At 39.6% G+C, this 27,948-nt stretch overlaps 1 protein-coding gene across 4 annotated transcripts; it reads right to left on the bottom strand.

Annotated features, from left to right (window-relative positions):
• Positions 1 to 123: 123 nt before the first annotated feature.
• FAM162A (family with sequence similarity 162 member A) lies at positions 124 to 27,927 on the bottom strand. Of its 4 annotated transcripts, XM_088024701.1 has the most exons (7): positions 27,742 to 27,927; positions 12,372 to 12,409; positions 11,733 to 11,899; positions 9,180 to 9,302; positions 6,579 to 6,687; positions 2,812 to 2,920; positions 124 to 387 (listed from the first exon to the last, which is right to left on the bottom strand). In XM_088024701.1, the coding sequence occupies exons 3-7, from the start codon at positions 11,791 to 11,793 to the stop codon at positions 295 to 297; spliced, it is 495 nt and encodes a 164-aa protein (XP_087880827.1). In that variant the 5' UTR covers positions 11,794 to 11,899; positions 12,372 to 12,409; positions 27,742 to 27,927; the 3' UTR covers positions 124 to 294. The 4 variants fall into 4 exon arrangements, with proteins under 4 accessions (XP_087880827.1, XP_087880823.1, XP_027966344.1 ...); XM_088024697.1 differs by lacking the exon at positions 12,372 to 12,409; XM_028110543.2 differs by lacking the exons at positions 11,733 to 11,899; positions 12,372 to 12,409.
• Between the last annotated feature and the right edge of the window lie 21 nt (positions 27,928 to 27,948).

Here is a 27,948-nt window from a genome sequence, read left to right as displayed (position 1 = left end):
CTGACTCCCTAAAGAAGAGTTAATATTAAAGTTTAAATAAGTTGCCCCATTTTTCATTCATTTTCTCCAAAAAGCTGGAAGGCTGCATTTAACCTGGATCCAAGCCACAAAAATATAGACAAGTCATTTAAGGAAATTTATTTGTCCCACTATATCAAAAATGGGGGAAATTATAAGTCTGTGCAAACCATACTTTCATGAAATGGATTCTCATACTGTATTCTTTTTAATACAGGCTAATTGCTGCAACATTATTCCTGCAATTTCAAAATCCAGCCAACACGGATACCTCTGCTACTCTGTTTTGGCTTTCAGAGCTGCTGCTTCTCTCAGGCGAGCTTTTTTTTCTAAGTTCAGGCTTGTTAAAGACTCGTTTCTTTTGACAGCCTAGAGTGAAACAAATTTGAACAAGTGATTATTTATGCGGGTTTGGGAAGGATGTCATTACCCTGCACTGATGTCAGCTGATTAACTAGGGCAGCGCAGGCCCAGAATGCTCTGCCGTGGACACACTGAGCACAGAAGCCCCCTCCGTGTGCCTTCTGCTCCCTCTAAAACTTCACAGTCCAGTAGCCCATCCAGTCAAGCATGAGAGAAATGCCACACCCTCTACCTTCTCTTTCTTTCTGGCCTGTTTCTTTAAATCTAGCTTCTTCCCTTATAATTTCTTCCTTTATCTTTTCCTTTTTCCTCTCTCTTTAGTATTGAATACCTTTTTGTTTCCATTTCTATCTTTTTTTTCCTTTTCCTTTTCTTTGTTGCTACCATTTTTCCTCCCCCAACTCATTTGTATACTTTCATACCCTTCTAACTCCTTACTCCTCTTTTACCAAAAATATTCAGCTTTGGGGATCCCAGACTTCACCAAATACTGTGACTGATGACTCTGACTAGTATCTATCCCACTACGCCATCCTTTGACAGCAAACAGCAGTGGGGGGGAGACAACCATCCTCTCCCTTGTTTCCATGTGCCCTGTTACATGCCCATGAAGCTTACATAAGCAGACCAGTTTCAAAAGTTCTATACCAAATAAACTAGCACCCTATATATAAGGAGGAATTTTCTTATGTCTGCGTAATTTCACATGTAACGAATTAGGTATGGGAAGGGAGAGGAGAACAGGAATGGTAAGTTGATGGTGAGGACAAAATACGATGGCTAATTTCTCTCTTCCAAATAGCAGTAAGTCTAAAAATTCTTCATTCTAGTAGCATTTACCATCTGTAAGAAATGGATAGTTCTACGTAAAACAAATGAGATGGTTTTCTGGCATATAAAGGAGAGAAACTCTCTTGAAGCACATGGTGTATACCCTTAGATGAGGCTAGAAGAAATCCCAAGGGGTAACTTGTTTCTAGAGTATTCAGACTCAGTTTAGTCTAATCAAGTATACAAAAGCAATGCAGATTTCTTGGAATTCTGGAAGCCCCTATGTCCTGTCCACATGCTTCTGTAGGTTTCAGTCTGAGAACTAAGCATGAGAAGTCCAAGAGGAAACCAGAAGAAAATCTGAAGTGGGGTAGAAAGAGATGTCAAAAGAACTTCACTCAGTCCTGTACTCTTGTCCTTCATGCTCCCATAAGGTCCGTCTAAATGGTCAGTATTTTCCACTCCAAAAGTCTGAAGAGAGCCAGAAGTTCATTTCCTTTTACTCTGCACTCACTGGGGATAAGGGAAGTCAGTTACTGCTGAGTTGGTAGAAGAACCTTTTTAATATCTGATAATAGATATAAGACATCCCTTTGTACATGGAAGCTGCGATATATAAAATTAGACATGGTATTAAAATAAGTGCTTGACCAGTGCTGCTCATATTAAAAAAAACCCTATATTTTAATCACAAGATAGTATTATATGAGTTTGGGAACTTGCAAACTTGGCTCTAAATTTTTATCCTGCCACTTACTAGGTATGTGACTTTGGGAAAATGATTTAGTATCTCTAAGCTTCAGGTTCCTCTTTTATAAAGTACAGATAATAAGAGAACCTACTGCTTAGGTTCTTAGGATATTGAGTTTAACTGCCTGCTATATAATGAGCCCTTAATAAGTGGGATTATTATTATAAGTGGGATTAAAATAATTTTACTATCACCTCAGTTAGGTCTAGGTTCAAACTCTGGCTCTGCCATTTAGATGTGTGACCTTGGGCAAAGTAGCAGAGCTTTCTAAGCTATGTTTCCTCATCTATAAATGAGGTCCTAATAATAGTACCTATTTTGTCATGCTATTGTGAGGTTCAAATGAAAGAAAATCCAAGTGCTTAGAAGACAGTGAGTATTCAATTAATGATAGCTATTAATGATGATGCAGGTTAAAACAAGTATTTCTGGCCTTAACTGCCTATGTACTTGTTTAGGAGCTATTGTCCTTACACATATGGCCCAGTGTGGCTGAGCTTCAAATCCAGAAGAGTGACTAGAATGCTTACCAGGGCTAAGGCAGTTGGAGCATGGATAAATATGCCCACGTACTGGAAGTGCTTTACAGACATGCCGGTGTTGTCATTAAATACACCAGGGACATTTTTCTGGTTTCACATTATTTATGACATCTGTGATAACTAAACATTTTTTTTTTTACTTTATGCAAAACTAATTTAGTCCTTTACCTTGCCAAAATTAGGATTTGCTATTTATCCCCAGGCATGACATCCCAGGTTTGTCCCTGCTGTGTCTCATTTTGTTTCTTATCATTTCTCATGTAGAAAGTAGCCCCCTCTTCTCAAGAGAATAAATATGAGGGTGAACCCCTAATTTCCTTTAGATCCTTTGTAGAAAACAGAGACAGAGAGGCAGTCCATGCTCACCTTCTTGCCCTCAATAACCATCCAGATGCATCCTGCCACTGTCAGGGCAATCATTGCATAGCTGACCTTCACCCGGATCTTGTTCTTTGCAGCATCAAGCATCTCAAACCTAGAAACACAATGAGATTATGAGAGAAAGTTAACTTTTCTCTTTCTGAAGTGGCCAGTAGGAAATAAAACTCTGTGTACCACAAATCAGAAGTGGAGTGGTACCACAAATAGAAAGAAAAAAAAAAAGATGTAGGGCCTGGAAATCTTGTAGGATTTTGGGGAAGATGAGGCATTTTCACAACTCACTTTAAACTAATTAAAATAACATCCAGTAAGATAGCACAAACTTAAAAGTAAGAAAAAGAGAAGAAAGCGTGAAGACAGAAAGTGGATCCAGGAACAAAGGGGGGAAAAAAGGCAAGGTGTATTAATCTATGCTTGCTATGGTGGTCCCCAATTTTGGCTTTCAAGTTTCACATTAGCAGCCAATGCTAAAAGTGAAAATAGGAGCTGTTTCTTCCTGGGGTTCTTAAGAAGGTATTGTATGATCCAGTGATTCTCTAACAATATCCTGACAACAGATACTCCAATGAGCTTCATGAGTTTCGTGCATTTCAACACAAATCACAATTCAGAAAACAAATGTGGGAGAAAGTTAAACAATATGCTCTTTATACCCAAGTTTTTGCTCTCTGCCTTGAACCAGGAAGAGACTTAATAATCTAAATCTAATACTTAGATTTAGAACCAGGAATAGATTCCAGAGATTATCTGAAACAGCAGAAAGATCCTTTAAGCAATGCTCCCTTAATGTTTACCTTTTAACTAATGTTTTGCTGAAACTGCATGACGGTGAACTTCAGACTGTGCTCTTTGGCAAGTACCTCTTTGAACCTGTCCACTGAATACAGACCTATGTGCCTTAACAGAAAATTGAGGGTTGGATTATCATTCTTGTGTGAAAGCTAAGAGGCCTACCAAGGAAGAGTCTAAAGAGAAGGCCACTCCACCTTTGTGACTCTGTATGTAGGTAGTGAGTTGCGGTTCTGTTACGTGAGTCTAGTATATCCTCAGGGCAAGGCATGAAGAGTCCAAATGGACCTTTGACAGAGCACTGGCCTGTTCCCAGTAGGGGTGTAAATAGGAAGTGATTATCTCTAGATGATGGGATGAAAGTGCTAACTTCCGTCTTTCCTTTTTTTTCCTCAGATTTTTAACACACATTACTTTTGAAATTAAGAGGAAAAAAGTACTTTAAAAATGCTTGGAAGGAGATACAGGGTCCAGGCATTGCAGGTGGTAGGAGAAGCCTGAAAGCACAGACATTGTGATGTAAGAGCTGGGACCCAGTGAGGCAGCAATGTGAATGGAGTTCTCCAGGCACTGAAGCTGGGCCTGCAGGGTAGTGAGAGGAACCAGGGACAATTGCTAAGAACAATGAACTGCTCTATTAAGAGCATCTGAGAGCCCACCAACCACAAACTAACTACCCATGTTGACAATATTTTATGTGAACTGGCATGTCCAACTAAAGTGCTGTGATACTCCTGAAAAGTAATATATTTTACTTTTCATTACAAGTATTTTACATTTTGGGGTGCCTGAGTGGCTCATTCGGTTAAGCATCCAACTTTTTTTTTTTTTTTTTTTTTTTTATTCATGAGAAACAGAAAGAGAGAGAGGCAGAGGGAGAAGCAGGCTCCCAAGGAGCAGGGAGCCCGATGTGGGACTTGATCTCAGGACTCTGGGATCATGACCTGAGCCGAAGGCAGACGCCTAACCATCTGAGCCACCCAGGCGCCCAAGCATCCAACTCTTGATTTCGGCTCAGGTCATGATCTCAGGGTCGTGGGATGGAGCCCCGCATTGGGCTCCTCACTGAACGTGGAGCCTGCTTGGGATTCTCTCTCTCCCTCTGCCCCTCCCCCACCCTGCTCTTGTGCCAGTGGTCTCTCTCTCTTAAAAAAATTTTTTTTTATATTAAAATTTAAAAAAGTTATATATATAATGTATTATTATGCATATAATGTATTATACATTAAAAGTATTTTATATTAAAAAAGTAAAATGCATTTAAATAAGGTCATGAGGTTGCCCTCCATGCTACAGGAAGCAATCATAACGGACAAGTTAAGCAGTGCCTGTTCCAAACTACCAGCATATGGATGAACACTTGCCCAGGCTCAGAGCAGAACATTCTAGGGTGACTTGGTAGTAATCTGGGCTTGAGGGGGATCTTGGAACCACCCCCAAGGCAGACTGAGGAAGGTGTTCCATGGTAAAATCTATATAGCAACTATTAGGACCATGGGTATGCAGCAGCTTGTTTTCTCCTGGAATATTCAGGAAGAAATTAAGACACACTCAAGAACTTATTATCAGGGCACCTGGGTGGCTCAGTCGGTTAAGCGTCTGCCTTCAGCTCAGGTCATGATCCCAGGGTTCTGGGATCGAGCCCCACATTATGCTCTCTGCTCAGCGGGAAGTGTGCTTCTCCCTCTTGCTCTGCGTCTTCCCCTGCTTGTGCTATCTCTCTGTCTCAAATGAATAAATAAAATCTCAAAAAAAAAAAAAAAGAACTTAATATCATTGTCATTTCCAGCTTGCTCTTGTTTTCCAGGAGAGTACACTATCACTCTAGCTAAGAAGGACCAGGGCTTTCCTGCTGAAATAATTTTAGTGAAAATAATGGGCTATTTCATTTGACAGGCAGAAGCAGAATGGATGTTAAAGCCCTGGTAAACAAAAAAGCAAATAACACTTCTCTTCCTGGGAAAAGATACCCTGAATGAACTCAGATTGTTTAAAATCATGCCTTGAAACCAGAAGCCAGAAGGTCCAGGAACAGTTTCTCACCAGAAGGGAACGTCTAGGAGCTTTGTCCCAAGTCCCTGTCTCTGAAGGGGATGACGCCTCACAGGGGAGATTGCACCTGCTTCTCAGCATCTCTCTTGGCCAAGATGCAAATCAATCAGGGTCTTTAACATCAGGCTGGAGCAGTGGTCCTCAATCAGGGTTTTTTGTTTTGTTTTGTTTTGTTTTTTGTTTTTTGACCCCCCAGGGGACATTTGGCAATGTCTGGAGACCTATTTCACTGAGTGTTACTGGCATCTGGGGGATGAAAAGGCCAAGCAAGGGTGCTGCTGAACATCCTACCACGTACACAACAGCTCCCACCAACAAAGAATTATCTGGCCCAAAATGTTGATAGCACTGGGGTTGAGAAACCCTGGGTTAGAGGAATCTATACTCATCCACAGACTCTGAAAAAGTCCCAAGATCTGAGCCAGGGCTGGGTTTAAGGAAGTTGGTGATAGGGACAGGAAGCATGCTTTTTGGGATCCCAGAAAGAGAATATGTTGCTCTTAAATACTTTTATGCCTATTGTTGAATACTTGAGTGGATTTTGTAGAATATAACTATTAATTATTGTCAATGGTACCTAACTGATATACCCAGATAAAAAATAAGCTAAGAACAGTGAACATCACTGTTTAGTCATATTTCTGTAGCTCGGAGAGGAAATCAATCAGTTGACTTCAGAGTACCCGACAGCTCTCCACTAGGCACAACATAACATATCAATGATAAGATACAAGATTTTCCAGCACTGTTTTTACTGCAGGTACTTTCCAAAGAGGAAACATTTTGAGAAGTGCAAACTATTCTAAAATTTGGTTGAAAGTTTTTAAATAGTCAGACTCAGAGGAACTGTTTTGTCTTTGAAATCAGCGAGGAAGAAAAAGCTGCTTATAACCCCTATGTTTAGCACTCACGAGACAGTCTCTGGGATTTCATCTTCCTTTTTGAAGCGACCTGACCATACCAGGATCTTCCTCTCCCAGTGTGTAGGTTTGTGTAATGGCACTTTGTGGCTGTAAGTGTCTGTGAGAAAAACAAGACAAGATACCTTATTTGAGGTTATAACTCTCAAATTTAGCAATTAAAAAAATGCTATTTATGCTTTTTAGCTATTCATGAAACAGAAACACTGAGAAACCTCAAGCTAATTAGAGCTTTATTTGAATGGAATTTCTCAGGATGCCTCATTTCTCAAACGAGGTTCCAAAATTCCATGGGGACTGAGGTAAAATAAAAGTATTATTTCCTAGCCATTGAAAGTTGAAAGAACACCATGTTAAACAAAGATATAAAGGTTAAGAAGAACTCGGAAGGGAACAATGAGAAGCTTATTTGACTTCAGTAGAAAAAGAAAAAGGTTATAAGGTAAAATAAGATTATAAAAGACCCTGAATGCCAGGCTAAGCTTTTTAAACCTGATTTGGGAATCACTGTACACTTTGAAGCAAGGAAGAAGTTAATGTTTTAGAAGATTAATCTGCATAATAGACGGAAGACAGAAAGGAAGGCTAGGACAGAGTGGGCAACAAGTTCAAATGGGAGGTTGTAATGCAAGAAAGGTGGTGTGGTCTGAACTGGAGTTGTATTGGTGAAACCGAGACAGAAAAGTCCATCTGAAGATGACCGAAAGATTTTGGAGGCTGATTAAAATAAGACAAGGAAGGAATCAAAGAAGAACCTCAAACCTGAATGAGTAAGACAACAGCAGTACTGTTAACCAAGATAAAGAGACTGTGAAAAGAACCAGTTAGGAAAAGAAAAGGCATGAATGGCATTTTATATAATATCGAGTCTAAATTTATGCCATCTGAATAGTTTCATTAATGAAGTCAAAGGTGAGATAATCATTGGTGCAAAGGGAGAGCCAGTGAAGGTGATAAAGACCCCAGAGAGGGAACAGGAGAAAGGGGCAGCAGACAAAAATGGAGTGACCAAAGAGGCAGATGAATAAGAAAGACACACAACAGCAGACAGGAAGGGAAAGTCTTTCAAAAAAAGGAGAAGTCACTAAAGGAGCAGAAAAAGTTAGGGCATCACTGAATGTTAGGGTTAGGAAGGACCCTGGAGACAATTGCATCCAGCTTCCATGTACTGCCTACATCTCTCGCAGCAGACCATCTCCTTCACCGCCGCCTCCACGACATACTGCCACCTCCACACCGTCCCCTTCGCTGCCGCCTCCACGACATACTCCCGCCCCCACACCGTCCCCTTCGCTGCCGCCTACACGACACACTCCCTCCCGCCTCCACATCTTTGCTTGTGCTGTTCTTTTCACTTATTCAGAATGCAACAGCGAAAGGGACTGGCAAGTCACTAGGAAAAAAATCCATAAAAAACTGACGGTGAGAAAAGAGGTTTAGAAGTATAGAAACAGTATTGCTGTCGTTTTATCTTTTAACCCTTCCAGCACTTGGCAGAGCTCTATAGTTGTTATTTTTTTGTTGTTTTCATTTTAAGTACATTAAAGACAGTTTGGAAAGTATAGATGTAAAAAAGGAAGATAAAAACTATCCGTAATGCTCCTGTCATAGCAAAATCACTGTATTTCTATTTTGGTAGTGTTTCCTAAGTCTTATCCCCATAAGTATGGGGATTTATATGTGTATTTATATATAAATTTATATATTTATATATGTATCATGCTGTGCTTACACATGATATAAACTTCTGTATCCTGCTTTGTTCACTGACATCATGACAAACATTTTCCATGCCAATGCATGGTATTTACAAGCACCATTTCCAACAGCTGCACAATCTCATCAAGTAGATCTAACATACATAATTAATCATTCCCAGATTATCTGACATTTAGATTAGTTCTCATTTTCCTATTACATATAAAATATGGGAACGTCTTTACACTCAGAGCTTTCTTCTACATATAGGGATTATTCCTGAGGCTAGATCCTCAGAAATGAAATACCAGGTTGAAGGGTATAAACATTTTTAAGCTCTTGATAACTATTCTTTGAGGATAGTTCTTTTCTATTTACCAAGACCTGCCTGACCCTAGTATACTCCCATGAAGAAGTAACAAGCAAATAGCTCATGGGACCCTACAGTTTATATATTATACTCCTCGTTTCCACAGTGGACAGTGACAAGGGTTTGAGTTAAGAATAAGACTAACGATGGCTGAAATTAATGCCCAAGCCAGAGGCTAGCCCTAGTTTTACTGTACCTAAAATATCATTACCCAATTTGGTTCACCTTTGGGATTCCTTAAAAGACCATTTCTAGATCACTATTTCATTTGATGCATCTATTCTCCAACAAAAAGCTCCAATCTAATCCCGGAAACAAGAGATAAAAATGACAGATGAGGAAAATGAAGAAAGCATTGCTTCATATGAGCCAATATAAGTACAATTTGGGAGGCATGAACTACAAGATAGGGAAGGACATAGGAACCCCTGGGACAACCTGTCTTTTAGGTTCTTTTGATTCCAAGTTGTTTCACTCTTTGGGAACTGCTTAGTCCATAACTGGAAAAATGAATAAAAACTTACAGGGTGGAGCTTTTGGACTTTCTTGTGGTTTGGCACAATATCCGTTTATTCTCTTCAAATCGGAGTTTCTGCTAAGTCTTAGAGATGAGGAAGCACCTCTTTCATATAACCTAAAATAACTTCCTAGAAAAGACAGAAAAATGTTTCAGAGAAAGAAAATCTAATGTTGTCTCAAAATAAAAAATGTCTACAGAGTAAATATTTCATTTATAAAAATTAACTCATTTAAAGTGAATATACTACTCTATGTAAAACACATGTATTTAAAATATGATACTTGGTCCTATTTTAAAATATACATGTTAAAGTTAGAAATTTATACTATAGGGGTGCCTGGGTGGCTCGGTCGTTAAGTGTCTGCCTTTGGCTCAGGTCATGATCCTGGAGTCCAGGATCGGGTCCCACATTGGGCTCCCTGCTCAGCGGGGAGTCTGTTTCTCCCTCTCCTACTCCCCCTGCTTGTGTTCCCTCTCTCACTGTCTCTCTCTCTCTGTCAAATAAATAAATATTAAAAAGAAAAAAATTTATACTATAAACATTTTATCAGCTGTAAGTTTTATAAAAGTACTTCTCACATGTATCTTGTCATAACAATGGTTCTGGTGGAAATATTACATATTATAGCACTGGGCAGTTTAGGTAAAGATTAGAACCTCTCACAAGTGATAAACCAGGATGCCAAGTTGTCAGTACTACTCTGGTAAACTCTGGGTAGGCTGCAATGGCCAGCAAAGGGCTCAAGAAAGCCTTCTTCCACCCAAGCCATAATTCTCCAACTGGAAATCAAATTTAGATGTAGTCATGAATTGTGTAAAATTTTTTAATTGTATATTAAAAATGTATAAAACTATATTATATATATAATTTTTAAAATCTAAATTCTAAGTACACATAGGGATCAGTATTATAAATCTCCATTGTACTCACCACCCAGTGTCAACAATTAAGCCAATAAATATGATTTCATCTAAACACCCCCGAACTCCCTACTGAATTATTTTTTTTTTATTTTTAAAAGATTTAATTTATTTATTTTTGAGAGAGACAGAGAAAGTGAGAGAGTCGGGAAGAGGGAAGAGGGAGAGGAAGACAGAATCTTCAAGTGGACTCTGTGCTGAGCACACAGCCCAACATAGGACTCAATTTCACAACTCTGAGATCATGACCTGAGCCAAAATCAAGAGGTGGATGCTCAACTGACTAAACCACCCAGGTGACCTCCTACTCAATTATTTTAAAGCAAATCCCAAACATCCTATTTAGTTCATCTATAAATACTTCAGTATGCATCTCAAAACAGCAACTTTTCAAAATCATTATCCAGAATACCATTAGCTTAATTAAAAAATATTATATCCTTGATATTAGCATATTATGATCAAATAAATTTCCCCAATAGGCTTATAATTTCTTTAATAGTTGGTTTATTCTAAATAGGGGCACACTGATTATGGTTGATGTGTCGTGTAGAGATCTCCCCCTCCTTTCTTATTATTTGTTGAAGAAGCTAGGTCATTAGTTCTACATAATTTCCCTCATTTGGGATTTTGGGGATGGTATCCCTTGGTGTTAACATACTCTTCTAAATTCTTTTTCTTATAAACAGATTTTTGAGGCTTCATCAGATTTAGGTTAGAATTTTTAGTAAGAATATGCCACAGGTGGTACTGTGTACTTCCTACTGTATCCTACTATACTGATCCTACTGTATCAGTCTGACTCATACCTTATAAAGACTTCCATCAACCTTTCATTTGATGTTTTTAGCAGACATTGATGATGTTACCTAGATCTATTATTTCAATATGGGTTGTAAAATGGTCTTATTCTACATTAACTATTTGATTATCCTAAGGTAAAAGTCCACAAGAAATGTGGAATAAATGCTTGGTTCTTTCCATTTGCCAGTTTTCAAATTAATGGATTGCTTTCCTTGCAGCCTCCACAGGTGATCTTTTAAAATAACATGGGGCGGGGACACCTGGGTGGCTCAGTTGGTTGAGGGTCCAACTCTTGGTTATGGCTCAGGTCATGATCTCATAGGTTGTGGGATTGAGCCCCATGTCCGACTCCATGCTCAGCAGATGGTCTGCTTAAAGATTCTCTCCTTTTGCCCCTCCCCCCACTCATATACATTCACACTTTCTCTCAAATAAGTGGATAAATCTTTTAAATAAATAAATAAAAATAACATAAAGAACTCTTGCATTTTAACACATGTACCGCAGCCCATTTCAGTCATTTTTCTTTTTGATACTCAATCTCATTTTTAGTCATTAGGGACCCTTCTATGTTGGTTCCTGAGTCCTTTCAACATGTGCTCAGTGATCATTGATAGCTTCCTTACTTTCTGACATGATATTACAGATTCATTTTGAATGCTTTCTGCCCCTGATTTGGAATCAGACATTCCTTTAGTGTGCTCTGGTTCCTTTAAAGTAGAGATGCCTTAGGAAGACTCATTGTTACTCAGTTTGTCATTGTTTCCATGCCTTCTCAGTGAACAAAACTAGGAAATGCATTCATTCTTAAAACAAATGTATGCTTAAGAACTTAGTTCCAGGGGGGCGCCTAGGGGGGCGCAGTCGGTTAAGCGTCCAACTCTTGGTTTCATCTCAGGGTCGTGAGACTGAGCCCTGCTTGCACTGGGCTCTTCACTCAGCTTGGAGTCTGCTTGAGATTCTCTCTTCCTCTCTCTCTGCCCCTCCTGCTCATGCTCTCTAAAATAAAAATAAATGTTTAAAAAAAAAGTTAGCCACTTTCACCTTCAGCCTTAGCATGAAAATTTTATATCAGTCATAATTAATCAGAATTCAAAGCAGAGACAGCCAGAAATAGTTTTGATGAGGGTAAGAGGAAAGGGGGGGGTGATTCTGAGTATGGGAGTCATGGTACAAGAGAGAGACCAAGGTTGGTACAGGATTCAGAATCAGACGTGCCCTACAGTCCTAGAACATGGAAAAAGGGGAGTGCTATGAAGTACAATGGAACAGAAAAGAAAGCTGGAAAGGTACCAGTGATAAATCTGATTAGTGTCCTGGCACTGCCTAATGCTCTGTGTAACCAAAAAAGGAATGCCCAAGACTTGCCTTTAATGCAACAAGAATGTGCTGTCACAGCTATGTGGATAAAAAAGCTCACAGGAAAGTTCAAGTAGTTTTTAAAATCTGTTAGTAGACAAATAGTCTGTACCTTTGCAGTTCCAAACTCCAACTTGAATATCTTTGTAGCTTCAGAGTTGGAGCAATAAGGGGAGGCAAAAGATAATAGGAGTAAAATATGGTTAGAGGTGGACTTCCCAAAGCTGGTGAGAAACATTTCTTCATTTTTTTCTCTTGCTGTTAAAAAAATTTAAATGTAACAATTTAAAAGATACTACTATAGACTTTTTTTTTTTAAGATTTTATTTATTGGACACAGAGAGAGAGACCGCGAGAGAGGGAACACAAGCAGGGGGAGTGGGAGAGGGAGAAGCAGGCTTCCCGCTGAGCAGGGAGCTGGACGCAGGGCTCAATTCCAGGACCCTGGGATCATGACCTGAGCCGAAGGCAGACGCTTAACGACTGAGCCACCCAGGCGCCCCCTACTATAGACTTTATATGGGCATGTTTATATTTGTGTAAAGATTTTTAAAATAACACTTATTGATACATACGTAACTCCATATCATAAAATTTCTTTTTTTAAAAGAAAATTTATTTTGGGGAAAGGGAAGGACAGAGAGGCAGAGAGAGAATCTAAAGCAGACTCTCCCTGACCCCAAGATCATGACCCAAGCCAAAAACAAGAGTTGGACGCTTAACTGACTCAACCACCCAGCCGCCCCAAATTCATCCTTTTAAAGTGTAATTCAGTGGTTTTTAGCTTATTCACAAAGTTGTGTACTGACCACTACCATCTAATTCCAAAAGATTTTCACCATCCCAGAAATGTTTCAAATTTTGATGAGGTCCAACTTATCCATTTTTTTTTCTTTTGTTGCTTGAGCTTTTGGTGTCATATACAAGGTCACAAAAGCTTCTATGTTATCTTCTAAGAATGTGATTGTTTTAGTTTTAACATTTAGTTCTGATCGATTTTGAGCTAATATTGGTATATTATGTGTGGAAAGGATCCACCTCCATTCTTCTGCAGGTGGATATCGTTTTCCTAGCACCTTTGGTTGAAAAAATTCTTCCCCCTGTTGAATTGTTTCGGTACAATATAGAAAATCAATTGACCATAAATGTGAGGGTTTATTTCTGGACTCTCAATCCATTAATCTATAGTCCCTTGTATTCTATGTTGTATTAGCTTAGTGGTTACCTAACCATTGGACAGGGACGTTCTTCGATGCTTTCCACCAGCAAGTTTGCCAGCCTTTGCCAAAGGGCTTCATGTGCCTGTTGCAGCATGCTCTGGAGTGGGTCGGGAGAAGCTGTTCCCAGTGAATTAGCTGAGTCAGGTGAAAACCAGGCAAGCCCGGTGAGTGGGAGTTTCCAGGGAAGTGCCAGACAAGCTAATTGTAACAATTCTTGGGGGCTGGGGATTTTAAGGACCTCCAAATCCATTCTCTTCAGTGCCTGCTAAAACTGCAGGTTTTCACTGAGAGGCTATTCATTTTCAAGGCTACTGTGAAGCTGAAAGGAGAGAGAAAACTGTTAAAGCTATTATAAAGCTTGCTGTTCTTACCATGTTTAAGTCATTTTTCTTGGAGAAATGCTACTCAGATTGTCACAAGCCTCTGGTTATTTACTAGTTCTGAAAAAATTGATTTTAAGAATTTTTCACAGTGTTTTCATTGCTTTTATTTTTTTTTTAAAGATTTTACTTATTTGAGCGAGAGAGTGTGTGTGTGTGTGGGCGGGGGAGGAGCAGAGGGAGAGGGAGAAGCAGACTCTGCAACTGGGCACTGAGCAGATGCAGGGCTTGATCCCACAACCCTGAGATCATGACCTGAACTGAAATCAAGAGTCGGAGGCTTAACCCACTGAGCCACCTAGGTGCCCCTCATTGCTTTTATACAGGAGTGGATTTTCAGAGATCCTCTTACATACCAGAAATTGGAACCTGTTTATATAAAGATTATGGTTATTTGCCCTCTGATTTCTTTCATAAGGGGCCACATTTATTTCATTTTCTAAGTCTGTAATCCCAGAAGGCCTTGCCCAGGTCTGGGTAACCACCCCACCGGTGCCACCTAGTGGCAGTAAGTGTGCACCAGGAGGAAAGTAGATCAATCACAGTGTAATCCATCTCCGCTCCTTTTCTCATTTTAAATGTGGATAATGTCGTATTTACTGCACCAGGACTGATTTGAGGGTTAGGTGGAAAAACAAATGTGAGAGCATTTGGTAAGACGCTTGAAACACAGCAGGCCCTCTAAATTTTAAGTTTGTTTTTTGAAGCGCTAAACTAGTAATTTTCAAAACATTTCAATAGCACTTTTCAATTTTACCCCTAAAGTGGTCAGAATTTCTCACCAAGGCAACTTTATGCAGTTACCAGGGCATGAAGATATTCTATAAAACTTTACAATAGTTTTTCACAGCTCTAGGGATTAAAACAAAATGCTGTAATGCTGTGATTCTCAAACATCAGTGTGTGTCAGAACCACCTGAGTGGCTTGTTAACACAAAGCACTGTGGACTCCTACCTTTCCTTTCAGAATCAACAGTTCTGGGGTGGAGGCTGGGAATCTGCATTTCTAACAAGTTCCTAGATGAAGCTGCTACTAATGATTTGAAACCACACTTTCAGAACCACGGTGTTTGGGTTTTTTTTTTAATCATGGTAAAATATACATAACAAAATTTGCCATTTTTAAGTGTACAGTTCTGTGGCATTAGGTATATACACACTGTTGTTATCACCATCACCCATCTCTAGGACTTTTTCATCTTCCCCAGGGAACCCCTTATTTACTGTGACCTACAAGGCGTCATCTCATACCAGCCTGCCCCATTCCCTTCTTGCAGGCATTAAGACAGAAAGGAGCAAGGTTAACTGGCAGTGAGCTACAAGATCCACAGGAAGCAAAAAGAAACTGTAATTATTTTCTTACGTATTGCCTTTCCCCATTCCTCTTAATTAGAACAGAAGCAATTCAGGAGAAGAAAAAACAAGGTGCCTCTCAGCTTAGTTTGGGTAATAATGATAAGGCAAAAATGCTATCATGTACCCCTAATTACTACCGGTCACATAAATGCATGTTTGGAGATATTCACTCAACAAATAATAACTGAGTACCTACTATGTGTCAGGCATTGTTCTAGACAATATATAAAACAGATAAAAATCTATGCTAGTAACACTTACATTCTACCGGAAACAAAGTATATATACATATGCATGCATGTGCTCACACACATATAGTTAGATGGTAAATGAACACTGAAAACAAAGAGAAAAAATGAACACTGGGAACATGACATGAAGTGAAGTGTTTGTGTGCTAGGAATGGGGTATGTGTAGGAGATTTTAGGGAGACTAGTAGGGTGAGTTCTCTTTGAGAATGCCACTTTCGAAGGAAGCGAGGGACCTAGCTATGCAGATATCTGTTGGCAGGATATTCCAAACAGAAACAACTGTTACATGCAAAGGCCCTACGGTGGTTCTAGGAACCACAAAGAGGAGGCCAGTGTGGTTGGAACAGAGTAAGGGGAGTAAGACTTGAAGTCATAGAAGTATCTGGGGTGGAGGTGAAATTAGGGACTTGAAGACATGAGAGGTTTACCTAGATCAGAAAATATCTCCCAACATTTTTCTTACTACAACCTCATACTGGATGCCAATCATTTTTACCTCCCTAAAGTATAAATGTTAATTAAAACATGCAAATATGATCATATTGTACATATTAGAAATAACAAGTGTAAAAAATTTAAAAAAAACTGAAATCACTAAAGATAATTGTTAAGTACTTAATGTGATTTCAGTTATTTTGCAGTTACAAAAAAAAGCATGTAAAAGTTTTAGTATCATTAAGACTTCCTCTTCTGTCTCAAAGAGATAACATATATTGCCCTACCGACAACGAAGTCAGAAATTTTCCATCCGCTGGTGAATCACAATTAAAAACAAACAAACCAAAAGAAAAACAGCCCTTTAACCCTCTGGTTGCACTTGCAGCTTGCCCCTGGCTGACCAGTTCTGGATCCCCCGGGCCCTAGCAGGAAGTCAAGATGAATCCTCACTGCTGCCTCTACAGATGTGACTGATGAATGGCTGGTTAACCTAAAGTAGAGGTTCTCAAACTTTAGTGTGCATCAGAATCACCCAGAGGACTTTTTTTTTTACCATTTTGAATATAAATTTTTTTAAATTTTATTATGTTATGTTAATCACCATTCATTACATCATTATATCATTAGTTTTTGATGTAGTGTTCCATGATTCATTGTTTGAGTATAACACCCAGTGCTCCATTCAATATGTGCCTTCTTTAATACCAATCACCCCACCCCCCTCCCCTCTAGAACCCCCTGTTTGTTTCTCAGAGTCCATAGTCTCTCATGGTTCGTCTCCCCCTCCGATTTCCCCTTCATTTTTCCCTTCCTACTATCTTCTTTTTTTTTAAAATAAGATTACCGGAACCCAGTTCCAGAGTTTTTGATTCAGTGAGTGTGGGTGAGGCCTGAGAATTCTCCTTTCTAACAATTTCCCAGGTGATGCTGTTACTGTTGTTCTGGGGGCTCACAATTTGAAAACCAGTAGCTTAGAGGTTTCACTAGAAGCTGGAGGCTGTAGTAGGTCAGATGGGATGAGGCAGGTTCAAGTACTGGCTTTTGCCTTGTTGTCCCTTCCTTTCCATAAAAAGCTTTTCCAACCTCATGATGGACAGTGCAGAGAGGTGGAGATGCCTTTTTTTTCTCAGAATCTTTCAAGACACTCCTGGAGAGAATCATCAGTGATGTGAGCTGAGACATGATAAATGAAGGTTCAATGAATGCTGTGGGAGAAAGAGGTTTTTAGATGAACTAATTTAGTGTTTTATAACCTGTGTGAAGATCAGTTGCCAAGTGTGTTGTATGTTGCTAACTATGAAGGTGCTAATGATTTGCTTAAAAATAAAATCATGGCATTTGTCAAAACCCGTAAAACTGTCCATCACAAAGACCTTTAATATATGCAAATTTTAAAATATCAAGCAGGATGTTGGGAGAATCCCAGAATGGAATGAAGACTGTGACAAATGTATCAAACTGTATTAGAAATGTATAACATGACCTAACCTCACAACCTTCAAGGTGGGGGAAAAAGAAGCTGACCTAAGTAACTTTGGAAAACATCCTTTTGACTGGAAACTCTAAGACTCAAGACAGAAAGAACTATACATAGACACTACTCTAGTTGGCAAATTTGTTTCTTATAGGAGCATGGGTTAACAATCCTGAAACTACAAGTAGGCTAGGACTGAACAAATAAGTAAATAAGTGATAGATAATGAGAGCCCAAAGAAAGAAGTTCCAAAAGCTAGGGTAGAAGGCTAGAATGAATGTGGTACTGGATCAGTCAGAGAATTCAGTACGAACTCCTTTAGCTTTACATAGCTGTTTATTAATGTATATAAATAAACTATTTATTTGTTATATGTTATTTGTATGTATGTATGTATACGGAGAGATGATAGACATAAGATATAGACATAATCCTAAGTATGTGTGTACACATGGGTTAGTATACATACATGTATTTCCTAGCTCTACCCAGGGGAAGGACCTGGAATCAGTGACACTTCAGTAGGAACAAGCACACTCAGTGCCTAGATCTTGATTTCCAAATACCATTATCTAATAAAAGGAACTAGGGCTCCTTGGAGAAAAGTGGCTGATTCTAGGCTGAAGCATAGAGAATACAAGATGAGTCTAGAATACCCTGTTGGGGCCAGAAAGGAAGTATTCAAAAAACACAAGGATGTTTTTGGATAGGGGCATGCAAAGGGACATAGGAGCTGATCTGATACAGCCTAACCTGGAATAATTTGAGCAACAAAATAACATAGTAATAGATTATAACTTAAGGTATAAAATATATGAATCCATATTGATATAAATGGTAACTGAATATATAAATGAGGGAGAAGGGACAAATCTCCCCATTTGGGAAAAATCCCAAATACTTAGATACTCCTCCCTCCTGGATTCCTTTCCCCTTGTGGGAAAGTGTGAGTTGGACTTAGTGACTTGTTTCCAAAGAACAGAGTATGGGAAGAGAAAAACAATAACTTTACAAGGAAGAAACAAACTGACCAAGGTTAAAATCACCAGTCATACATCATGTGGATATCGTGTACCGAAAGAAGGACACTTGACCTCTGTGCTAGTTATTCTGTCCTCAAATCCATAACCCTAGTCTCATCATGAGAAAGCATCAAACAAACCCAAACTGAGAGACATTCTACAAAATATCTGACTCGTATTCTTCAAAACTATCAAGATTTTGAAAATCAAAGGATGTGAAACTGTCACAGATCAGAAGAGGTAGAGACATGACAACTAAATGGGATGTGGCATCCTGGAACAGAAAATGGGACATCAGTAGAATAACTGGTGAGACCCAAATAAAGTCTGTCCTTTAGCTGACAGTAATATACCAATGTTAATTTTTTAGTTCTGAAAAATACACTATATACAAGATGTTAACATTATGGGCAACCAGGTGAGAGGTACACAGAACTCTTGTACTATCTTTGCAATTTTTCTGTAAATTAAAATTATTCCAAAATAAAAATATTTTTAAAAAATGAGTACTTGGGTATTAATTGTATCTTGCTTTTACTTTATATATGTTTTATAAATATTTTATAATTACTTGATATTTATTTTTTAAAATTAGCGATAATTTGATGTTATCTCTATAAATATGTCATTCTCTCACTTGCACTCCAATATGCTTTTGGAACGAGACAGAAAAAGAAAGGAATGGGATACAGTAGGAAATGTGCCCAATTCAGGGTAGACAAAAATGAAGGTCATCTGACTAATGGGCATTGGTGGAAATGAGATGAGAAAATTATACACGTTGGTATGTATCTTGTCACACCTTGCTATTCTCAAAATGTGGTTGACATCACCTGGGGGCATGTTAGAGAAATGCAGATTCCTGGCTCCCACCTCAGACCTACAGAATCTGAGTCTGCATTTTTATTTTTGTTTTGAGAATCAGATATCAAGTCTCAGGAGGACAAAGCTAAAGGTACATAGGAGCTGATCTGATTATTTATCCTGACAGTTGCAAAGCTCATTCACCCCCTAAAGAGATATCCAAATGATTCATATGAACATTAAATTTCAAGAAGCAGATACCCACATTCATTCAACAGTTGATGAGTACTTACTATGTGCCAGACACATGGAAACCAATACCACATATTCTGAAGTCTAGAACAGTACTATTTACTCAGCCTCAGCTAGGAGCTTCATAGAAATACCAATTCTCAGACCCCACCCCAAACCTGGAGTGTGGCCTAGAAAAATGTTTTAATAAGCTCTCTAAGTGATGCTTATGCGTACTAAAGTTTAAGGAGTGTTCTAGAAAAGTGAATTTCAAATTTTGCATATAAGAATCACCAAAGTAGCTTTAAAAAATGCACAAGTCCATCCAATTAAATCCCAGTGTCTGGGAGCAGGACTCTGGCATAAATATTTTTTAAAATTCTCTAAGTGATTCTAATGTGCTGCCATGTTTGAGAATCAACACGATCAGCTAGAGTCCCTGTTGGAGCACAGGTTACCTGGATGACCAGGACACCTCCAGAGCTTAATAGTGGTCTCTGGCAGAGTTCAAAATCCCTCTTTTCAACAACTAATTTACTGAAAAGAAGCTCTGCTTTATTTCTAACTTCTGCATATCAATAACATATAACTCATTACATCGAAAGTTTGGAACCTCTGTAGAGTTGTATGCGCAACTTTCAGATTTTACAAGAGTATGTAGACGCATACACTACTCAGTACTTAATGATATGCACTGTGAATTGTTCTACAGTTGCCTGACCTCCTCTTCCCCTTTGGAAAAGGCTGTATTTCACATCCCTCCTCCATCCTCCACAGCAGCTGACTACCCCTCACGGGTAAAAGACCACTGTCTGATTAGCTCACAGTGAATGACCAGAGCCCACCAGGCTGATCCTACTACACTGCTATAAGACTGTTTGCCCAACCACCTTCACTTTTCCTAGTGTTCCAGAAGGCTGGGAGCCACCATGACCCTGGCTGGGAGAAGCAGCTTGTTTCTGGGGAACGATGTTCCCTTTCCACGTCCTATGGAAAGATTTTTTAATCTAAATACTTAGCCAGTTCTCATGTTAGCCCACAAATGCCTATTTAATCCTCCTAGAATTCAAATAGGATACTGCTAGTCCTAAAATGTTTGCTGTGATAGGAAAGGGCAAGTCTGAGGAAGGAACATTCAAAGTTTGTTTTGAGAATCAAATCAATTTTAAGTCTCAGGAGGACAAAACTAAATGTATGCTTATCCTGACAACTGCAAAACTCATACGCACACACCCTTTAATTGATACTATATTTTATATCATTATGATGAAATTGTATGTCAAATGTTTGTAGCTTCTCAGTAGACCTAGAAGGAAGAATGACTAAGTTAGGGTAATTATCTCGCTTAGAGAAGTGAGAGATTTTTTTTTCTTTTAAAGATTTATTTATTTATTTATTTGACACAGAGAGAGACACAGCAAGAGAGAGAGCACAAGCAGGGGGAGTGGGAGAGGGAGAAGCAGGCTTCCCGCCAAGCAGGGAGCCCAATGTGGGGCTTGATCCCAGGACCCCGGGATCATGACCTGAGCCAAAGGCAGACGCCTAATGACTGAGCCACCCAGGTGCCCCAAGAAGTGAGAGATCTTATTCCTACTCAGAACTCATTTAAATTAGAGAAACCACACTATAAGCAAAGCTGGGCTACTCTAAAGGCCGGCCATGAGAAAACAAACGAATGAACCTAAGATATTAACTTACTCTGAGCTTTTCCAATGATCAGCCTTGATTTCTCCTATCTGCAATTATTCTGAAAAGGATGGAATATTTTGGCTTCACACTGTGATTTGCCTAGCTCTTGTATGCAACAGAGATTTCCAAATCTGCCTGCCAGGCTCCCAAGGCTCAGAAACCTAACTGCCTTCTTAATAGGTCCATGCTGATGTTCTAGGGCTTGGAGTAAGTTAAGACACTGGCCTAACTCACTCTGGCTCTGGGTACTGTGCCTATCCATGTTTCCCTCACAGTGAAAGTCCTTTTGTCTGCCAAAGTCCCAAAGGATTTGGCAAACAGGCAGAGCAGTTTTAAGCAGGAAAAAAACAATAACAAGGGTGATTTCATAAAGTAAATCTGAGTGAAGAATGCAGGACAGGCCAGTGCGAGGGACGAGTAGGGGTAAAGGGAGCAGGAATTGCAAGACATAAATATAGAAACCTCCTTTTAGGTGGTGTCACAACGCTGTGGTTCCAGTGGGTTCCTTAAAGGAAATAAGACAGCTATAGGTCCTAATGGAGAGGACCTAACAGATGTGAAAAATACTAGGGGAAGAAAAATGGCAAGAGAGATTGACATTATGAACTTTTGTGGGCTGGCTAGAACCCTAATCACCATTTGTAACATTGCTTCTATGGGAAAAAATTTTAGACTTCAAAAAAATAGATTTATAAATAAACCTTTGGAACCTGGCCAGTTTTTAAGTGGGGAGGAAACTCTGGAAAAAGTCTTGCAATTCTATGTATCTGGTGGCCAAACTTCAGTGAGATGGGCCATTTCTTGATTTTTTTCCCCCCTTCCATCAACATTCCAGCCCATTCCCAATAGTGGTTATTTGAAACTCTCTTGGCCTTAGCTGTTGACCTAAATTTGCTTTTTTTTTTTAAAAAAAAAGATTTTATTTATTTATTTGACAGAGATAGAGAGAGGGAGAGCACAAGCAGGTGGAGTGGCAGGCAGAGGGAGAGGGAGAAGCAGGCTCCCCGCTGAGGAAGGAGCCTGACGTGGGGCTCGATCCCAGGACCCTGGGATCGTGACCTGAGCCGAAGGCAGCTGCTTAACCGACTGAGCCACCCAGGCACCCCTTAAATCTGCTTTTTGACAGAAACTGATTTCCTGCTTCTCCATCTGTTTTCTCATTCTTCCCTGCAGCCTTGTAAGAATAGTAGGCCTTCCTTCACTCTAAACTAGTGAACTGTTCCATCTGTGATCCCTCTTACTGAGGGATGTTGTACCAAACTTAGCTCACCACCTCTAGATCCTTCCCTCAGCCCCTTTCCTGCCAAATGTCTCCCTGCTCTTAAAAAAATAAACTTTAAATTATAAAAGTTATACTTGCTCATTACAGAAAACTTGGAAGCTTAAAAAAAAGTATGAAGAAAAATAAAAACACCTATAATCACATCATCCAGGGATAGATAACAACTTGGTGTATCTTTCCCAGACTTTTTCCTATGCTTATATATAACATACACATTTTTCATAATCGAGTAATACTACATCTTATGTCAAACTACTTTTCCAAGATATTAATTAAAAAATACTTTTGATGGCTATACAACATCCAACATATGGCTATAACCTGAATTCAACCATTCCCTTAACTGGATGTTTCCAAATTTCACTATTACAAATGAACAGTTTTCTACATAAATCTTTGATGGCATTTCTGATTATTTCTTATATAGAATCCTGGTAGTGCAGGGTTATAAAATATGAACCTTTTTAAGAATAGAACAATTGTCTTCCAGAAAGGCAGAACCGATTTACACTTCTACCTGTAGATGATGAGAATTCTTGCCTCATTATACTACAGTGGCACTGAGGGTACGCTATCTTTGACAAAACAATCACTTGTTCTCAACAGTTCCTATAAATAAAATACTAATCTCCTTCCTTTTGTAGTTCAAATGACTGAATAAGTGGTATGTATTTAACTTGCTACCTTGGCCTCACTACCCATTTTACTATAATGTTTCTTCCCCTACTCATTTTACTAAAATCGCTCTAACATTAGTGATCTTTCTAGTCCCATGACTATGTTTTTTAGACTCTCATCATCAGCTCATTTGATTCTACTCTTCCCATCTTTGAAGCTATTTTACTCTACTGATCTCAGCCTTCTGCAAGGCCTCTGTCTCTCCTAACATTATACTGCCACATTCTCTCCCTTCATGTCTGACCTCTATGATTTACATCTTTTTTTTTAAGATTTTTATTTATTTATTGAGAGAGAGAGAGAGAATGATAGAGTATGAGAGGGAGGAGGGTCAGAGGGAGAAGCAGACTCCCTACTGAGCAGGGAGCCTGATGCGGGACTCGATCCTGGGACTCAATCCTGGGAGTCCAGGATCATGACCTGAGCCGAAGGCAATCGCTTAACCAACTGAGCCACCCAGGCATCCCTATGATCTACATCTTTAATGTCCTCTTTGCCACTTGCTATTACTTACACTATGTCAGGCCTCCAGGATTCAGTCTTTGCCTCTATCCCACATTCATCTGCCTCAGGGAGGATGCCCCTCCTTTGTCCCCTGGTCTTTGAGAGGTCCCACATTCGCCTATAACTCAATGCCACCTACCACTCAACAATGCATGGACACTCTCTGCCACAGCAGTATCCCTGCTTACCTTTATTTCAGACAACAAGGCAACACTCCTTCAGCCCTCCACCTCAAAAATTTCAGTCTTCCTTTAATCACCCTAGGTCTCACGGAGCCACACCAATTTCCTCAAAAACACTTCCTAGATATATTCTTTTTTTGGCATTGCCATCATCACCTCACACATGGATTTCTGTAATATCTTCACAGGTTGTAGCTATTCGTGTTGTAGGTAGCAACCATGTTAATTTTCCAAAAATGCTTCTTTAATGACTACTGCTGGAAGGCTTCCTTTTTGCCCAAATTCAAGTGGTCCAAAACCCTCAAAAGGCCACACCTTATCTATTACTTCCTGACTGAAATCCAAGGTAATCCTTCCTCCTTCCACATCCTCTCCAGACCCATTACTGCCCCTACCTTTGCTCCTCTCTCCCAGACCTTCTGTTGCAACGAAGCCTTCAGTAATTTTAACCTACACTTTGATTCCTTTGTTAAAGCCAGTGGTATGTTGGGTCTTGGGAGGAGATCAGTGAGGAAAAGCCCTGATTTGTAGTGTTTTTTCAATAACCCTCACCACGGCAGATTTTAAGCTACCAATGTAACGTAACTAATTGGGAAAAGATGTGCACAAAGCCAATAGGAACTGGCTCCATAGCACCACGGCAGCACTTAAAATCTGTTCTTTAATCCAGAACTTAATATATACTGTCTTGCATAAGCTCTCCAGATGTATTATATAGGTATATTCATTCACTGCAACAAACTCCAGCCCTAGGGAAAGTCCACACACTTTAGAGCTTTCGTCATGTACAGGGCACACAGTGTGTGCTCAATAAAAGCCTGTTGACAAGCCCTGGAGGGAGTGATAAGCAAAGCCAAGGAGCAGGAAAAATGGGCATGTACTCATTTAGGATTGGTTAGCAAAAACAAACAGAAGTGACAATGAAGGAGCAGAATGCAGGGGAAAGAAAATCAGAATGGGAGCCAGGAGATATTGGTTATGTCCCAGCTCTGTACCTGTAGGACTCTTCTGAGGTCAAGTCAATTCCCCTCTGAGGCCTTAAGTTTCCTCATCTATAAAATTAGGGGGCTAGACTACATGACTTCTACCTTATCTCGATTCTAATGCTGTGGAATGTCAGTTAAACTGACAAGGATGCTGTCCATGGTCCACTGTATTGGTATAATAATAAAATCATTTTAAAATCTGTTGGTAAGTCAGCAAAGTTTAGGACAAGAAAATTTTTCTGAAGGTGTGAACATTCTTGTAAAGCCATTCTATTCTTTTGACTTAATTACTCTGTAGAAAGTAATAACTGTTCCTGCTCGTGCTCGCTCACTCTAATAAAATCTTTTTTTTTTAAGGTTTTTATTTTTTTTGACAGAGAGTTAGAGAGCACAAGTAGGCAGAGCAGCAGGCAGAGGGAGAGGGAGAAGCAGGCTCTCCGCTGAGCAGGGAGCCTGATGCGGGGCTTCATCCCAGGACCCTGGGATCATGACCTGAGCTGAAGGCAGATGCTCAACTGACTGAGCCACCCAGGCACCCCATAAATAAAATCTTTAAAAAAATAATAATTATTCCAAAGAATATCTACTGCCTGTCTGTGAGCTTGACACTAATAAGTGCTAAGGATTTAGTAAAAACAATTCAGTCTTTACCCTCATGGAACTCACAGGAGTATGGGTCAGTAGCCATTTAGTTCCAAATCACTCTATCAGTGCCTTTTAACTTAAGGAGCACAGATTGCTTTAAGGAATCGATGCAAGCTATAGATTCTCTCTTCCCAAAACATAAAAATATGAATATAATTTCAGAGGTTCACAGGACCACTCATCTGTAAACGGGTCCAAGAACAACAAGTTAACAACTTTGACCTGTATCTCCAGCTACATCTGCAAAATGATAGATTTAAAAACCTACATTCTGTTTGCTAAGAAAGTACAGCAAAGATTTCCAACAGAAGTAATTCAAAAAAGGTCCATCGTTTAAAGGATTAAGCTTTGGCTATTTGAAATTTCACTCACCTAGAGTATCTTATTCTAAATAATATTCTGGATAAGTGAAGCATGCCTAGATTAGGTTTCTATTTGATCTGCGATTCCTTTGGTTAAGGTTGCCTGATAAATCAGTCTTCTTACTTGAAAATCCATTTGCACATAAATGTGTGCTTCTGTTTCACAAGTATATCTGCATTTCATGATTCTTCCATTTCACATCAAACTCAATTAACCATGACAAACACAGTACACACATATCCTGAATAAGCATCTTGAATGAAACAAAGAGCACAAGTTCCTGAACTAGAAGGCACTTACTCATCTCCTGGCTCTAACATTTTATGGCTAAATGATCTTAAACAAGTCATTTAACCATCTGACCTATGTTTATTCACTTGTACATTGGAGAATGGATGACAAGACTTCCTAGGAAGGGTACTATAAGAAATCAATCAAGTAAAATAATGTATGTCAAAGTATTTAGCTATAAAATAGACACAAGTGGGTGAAAGGGCAAATTGCTTAGAGTTGCTCACAAAACATGAGACATTCAAAGAAGGTCCTTTGGAAAGAGTTTGTCATGTAACATTCTTAGTGGAGCTATCTGGAATAAAATAAATTGTTCTTAAAATGCTCAAGGAATTTTGTTTTGATTGAGTGGTCAATAGTGAGGTTCTTAAATATCAAAAGTCTGCAAAGAGGCTTTGGAATCTTTATAATGCATAAATATGTTTTCAAGGCAAGAAGATAAACTACTTAAAACCCTAGGGTCTTAGTTCCTATGTAGTCAAAGTCCCTTTTACTCAGTCTATTTTAGCTTTTTCCAGAGCAATGATTCTTTCACTTACCTTGTAACAGCTAACAGGTCAAAAGGATGTACACAAAAGATTTTAGGTAAGTTAGTCCAACAGAGCTGAACAAATCAATGAATCAATCTTTTTTAGTGGAGGGAATGTTTATTTTAAAGGAAGTATATAATATTCTTCTGTTTGAGACATGTTTTCCAGTCCATTCTCCATTGGAACACAAAATAAGAATATAAAAGATAAATTTTTCTTACATTACTTCATTTACATTTGCAATGTACATTTACATTATTTCAACAGGCAAGTTTGGGGCGATTCTTCCTTTAAAATTGGAAATAAACAACTCTTTAATAATTTGCTACCAAGGAATAAAAGATCAGTCATTACACCTTATCAAAGCTCATAAAGGTGATCAAAAGTGATTTGCCCTGGTGCCTAGAAAAAAACCAAGCGGCAAACATTTTGATTTCTCAGCCCCTACTAAGCTCTGTTGGTTCCCCAAGAAGACAAATTAAGCTCTGACTCCAAATACCCATTACACAAATGTCTACTAGAAAAATAAACTGCAGATTCTACATAACACTTTCCTCCAAAAAATTCAAAGCACTTAATCGTAGAATTGTTTAAAAGAAATGTATCCCCCATTTTAGGAAAACAATTACTATTATTCTGTAAGCCCTTAAATCCCTTTCCCAATCAGACACTAAGTGGGTAGGAAACCCTAGACTAAAGGTTTTTTCTGAGAGCCGGGATAAACTCTTGAGATGGTGGAGGGCTGGGGAGACTCAAGACTCAAGCAAAGCTACGGACGGGAGAGGTTAGGGTGAAAAGCTGAATCAATCAGACAACGGGGGAGTTCTAGGGATGGCAGGTGCATTAAGAACTGAGTTCAGAGGCCACTGGGGATGGGGGGGTTGATAAGGATCAGGGAGCAAGGGCTCGTTAAATTGGTGGGAGCTGGGTGGATGGAGGGCCAGGAGCGACGGTCTCTCTGGGCCAGCCCCCATTACCTGCTTAGCAGTTGCTCGCTCAGCCTTTGCTCTTTCCCATTATTGGGGTATGACTACGAGCCACTTGAGAGTGCGCGATGAAACCGAGCAACTACCAGATTTTGGGAAGCGGCAGGATTCCTCAATCTCCAGCAGCCAAGGTGGCCTCCCAACCTCCCCGAGCCCGGCCCGCGTCTCACCCGCCGCCTGGCGCAGGCCGCGCAGGCTCTCCATGGCTGCCTACTCCGCTGACCCGACAGCGCCTCCCGGGCGGTGACAGCGCGGGCGCAAAGTCACCAAAAGCCCGCAATAGGAAAGAGGCGGACGGCGCAGGCAGGAAGGACGAGGGCTACTTGAAGGCGGACCGAGCGGGTCGTGCGTGATGCGCTGGGCGTGTGGGCGGGGCC

The sequence above is a fragment of the Eumetopias jubatus genome, unplaced genomic scaffold, assembly GCF_037043125.1.
Source record: "Eumetopias jubatus isolate StellerSeaLion01/CBP00866 unplaced genomic scaffold, mEumJub1_p1.0 scaffold_1, whole genome shotgun sequence".
In the NCBI taxonomy this organism is placed as follows: Eukaryota; Metazoa; Chordata; class Mammalia; order Carnivora; family Otariidae; genus Eumetopias; species Eumetopias jubatus.
The sequence above is the reverse complement of the archived record's forward strand: the minus strand, read 5'-3'. Positions and strand labels throughout refer to the sequence as shown.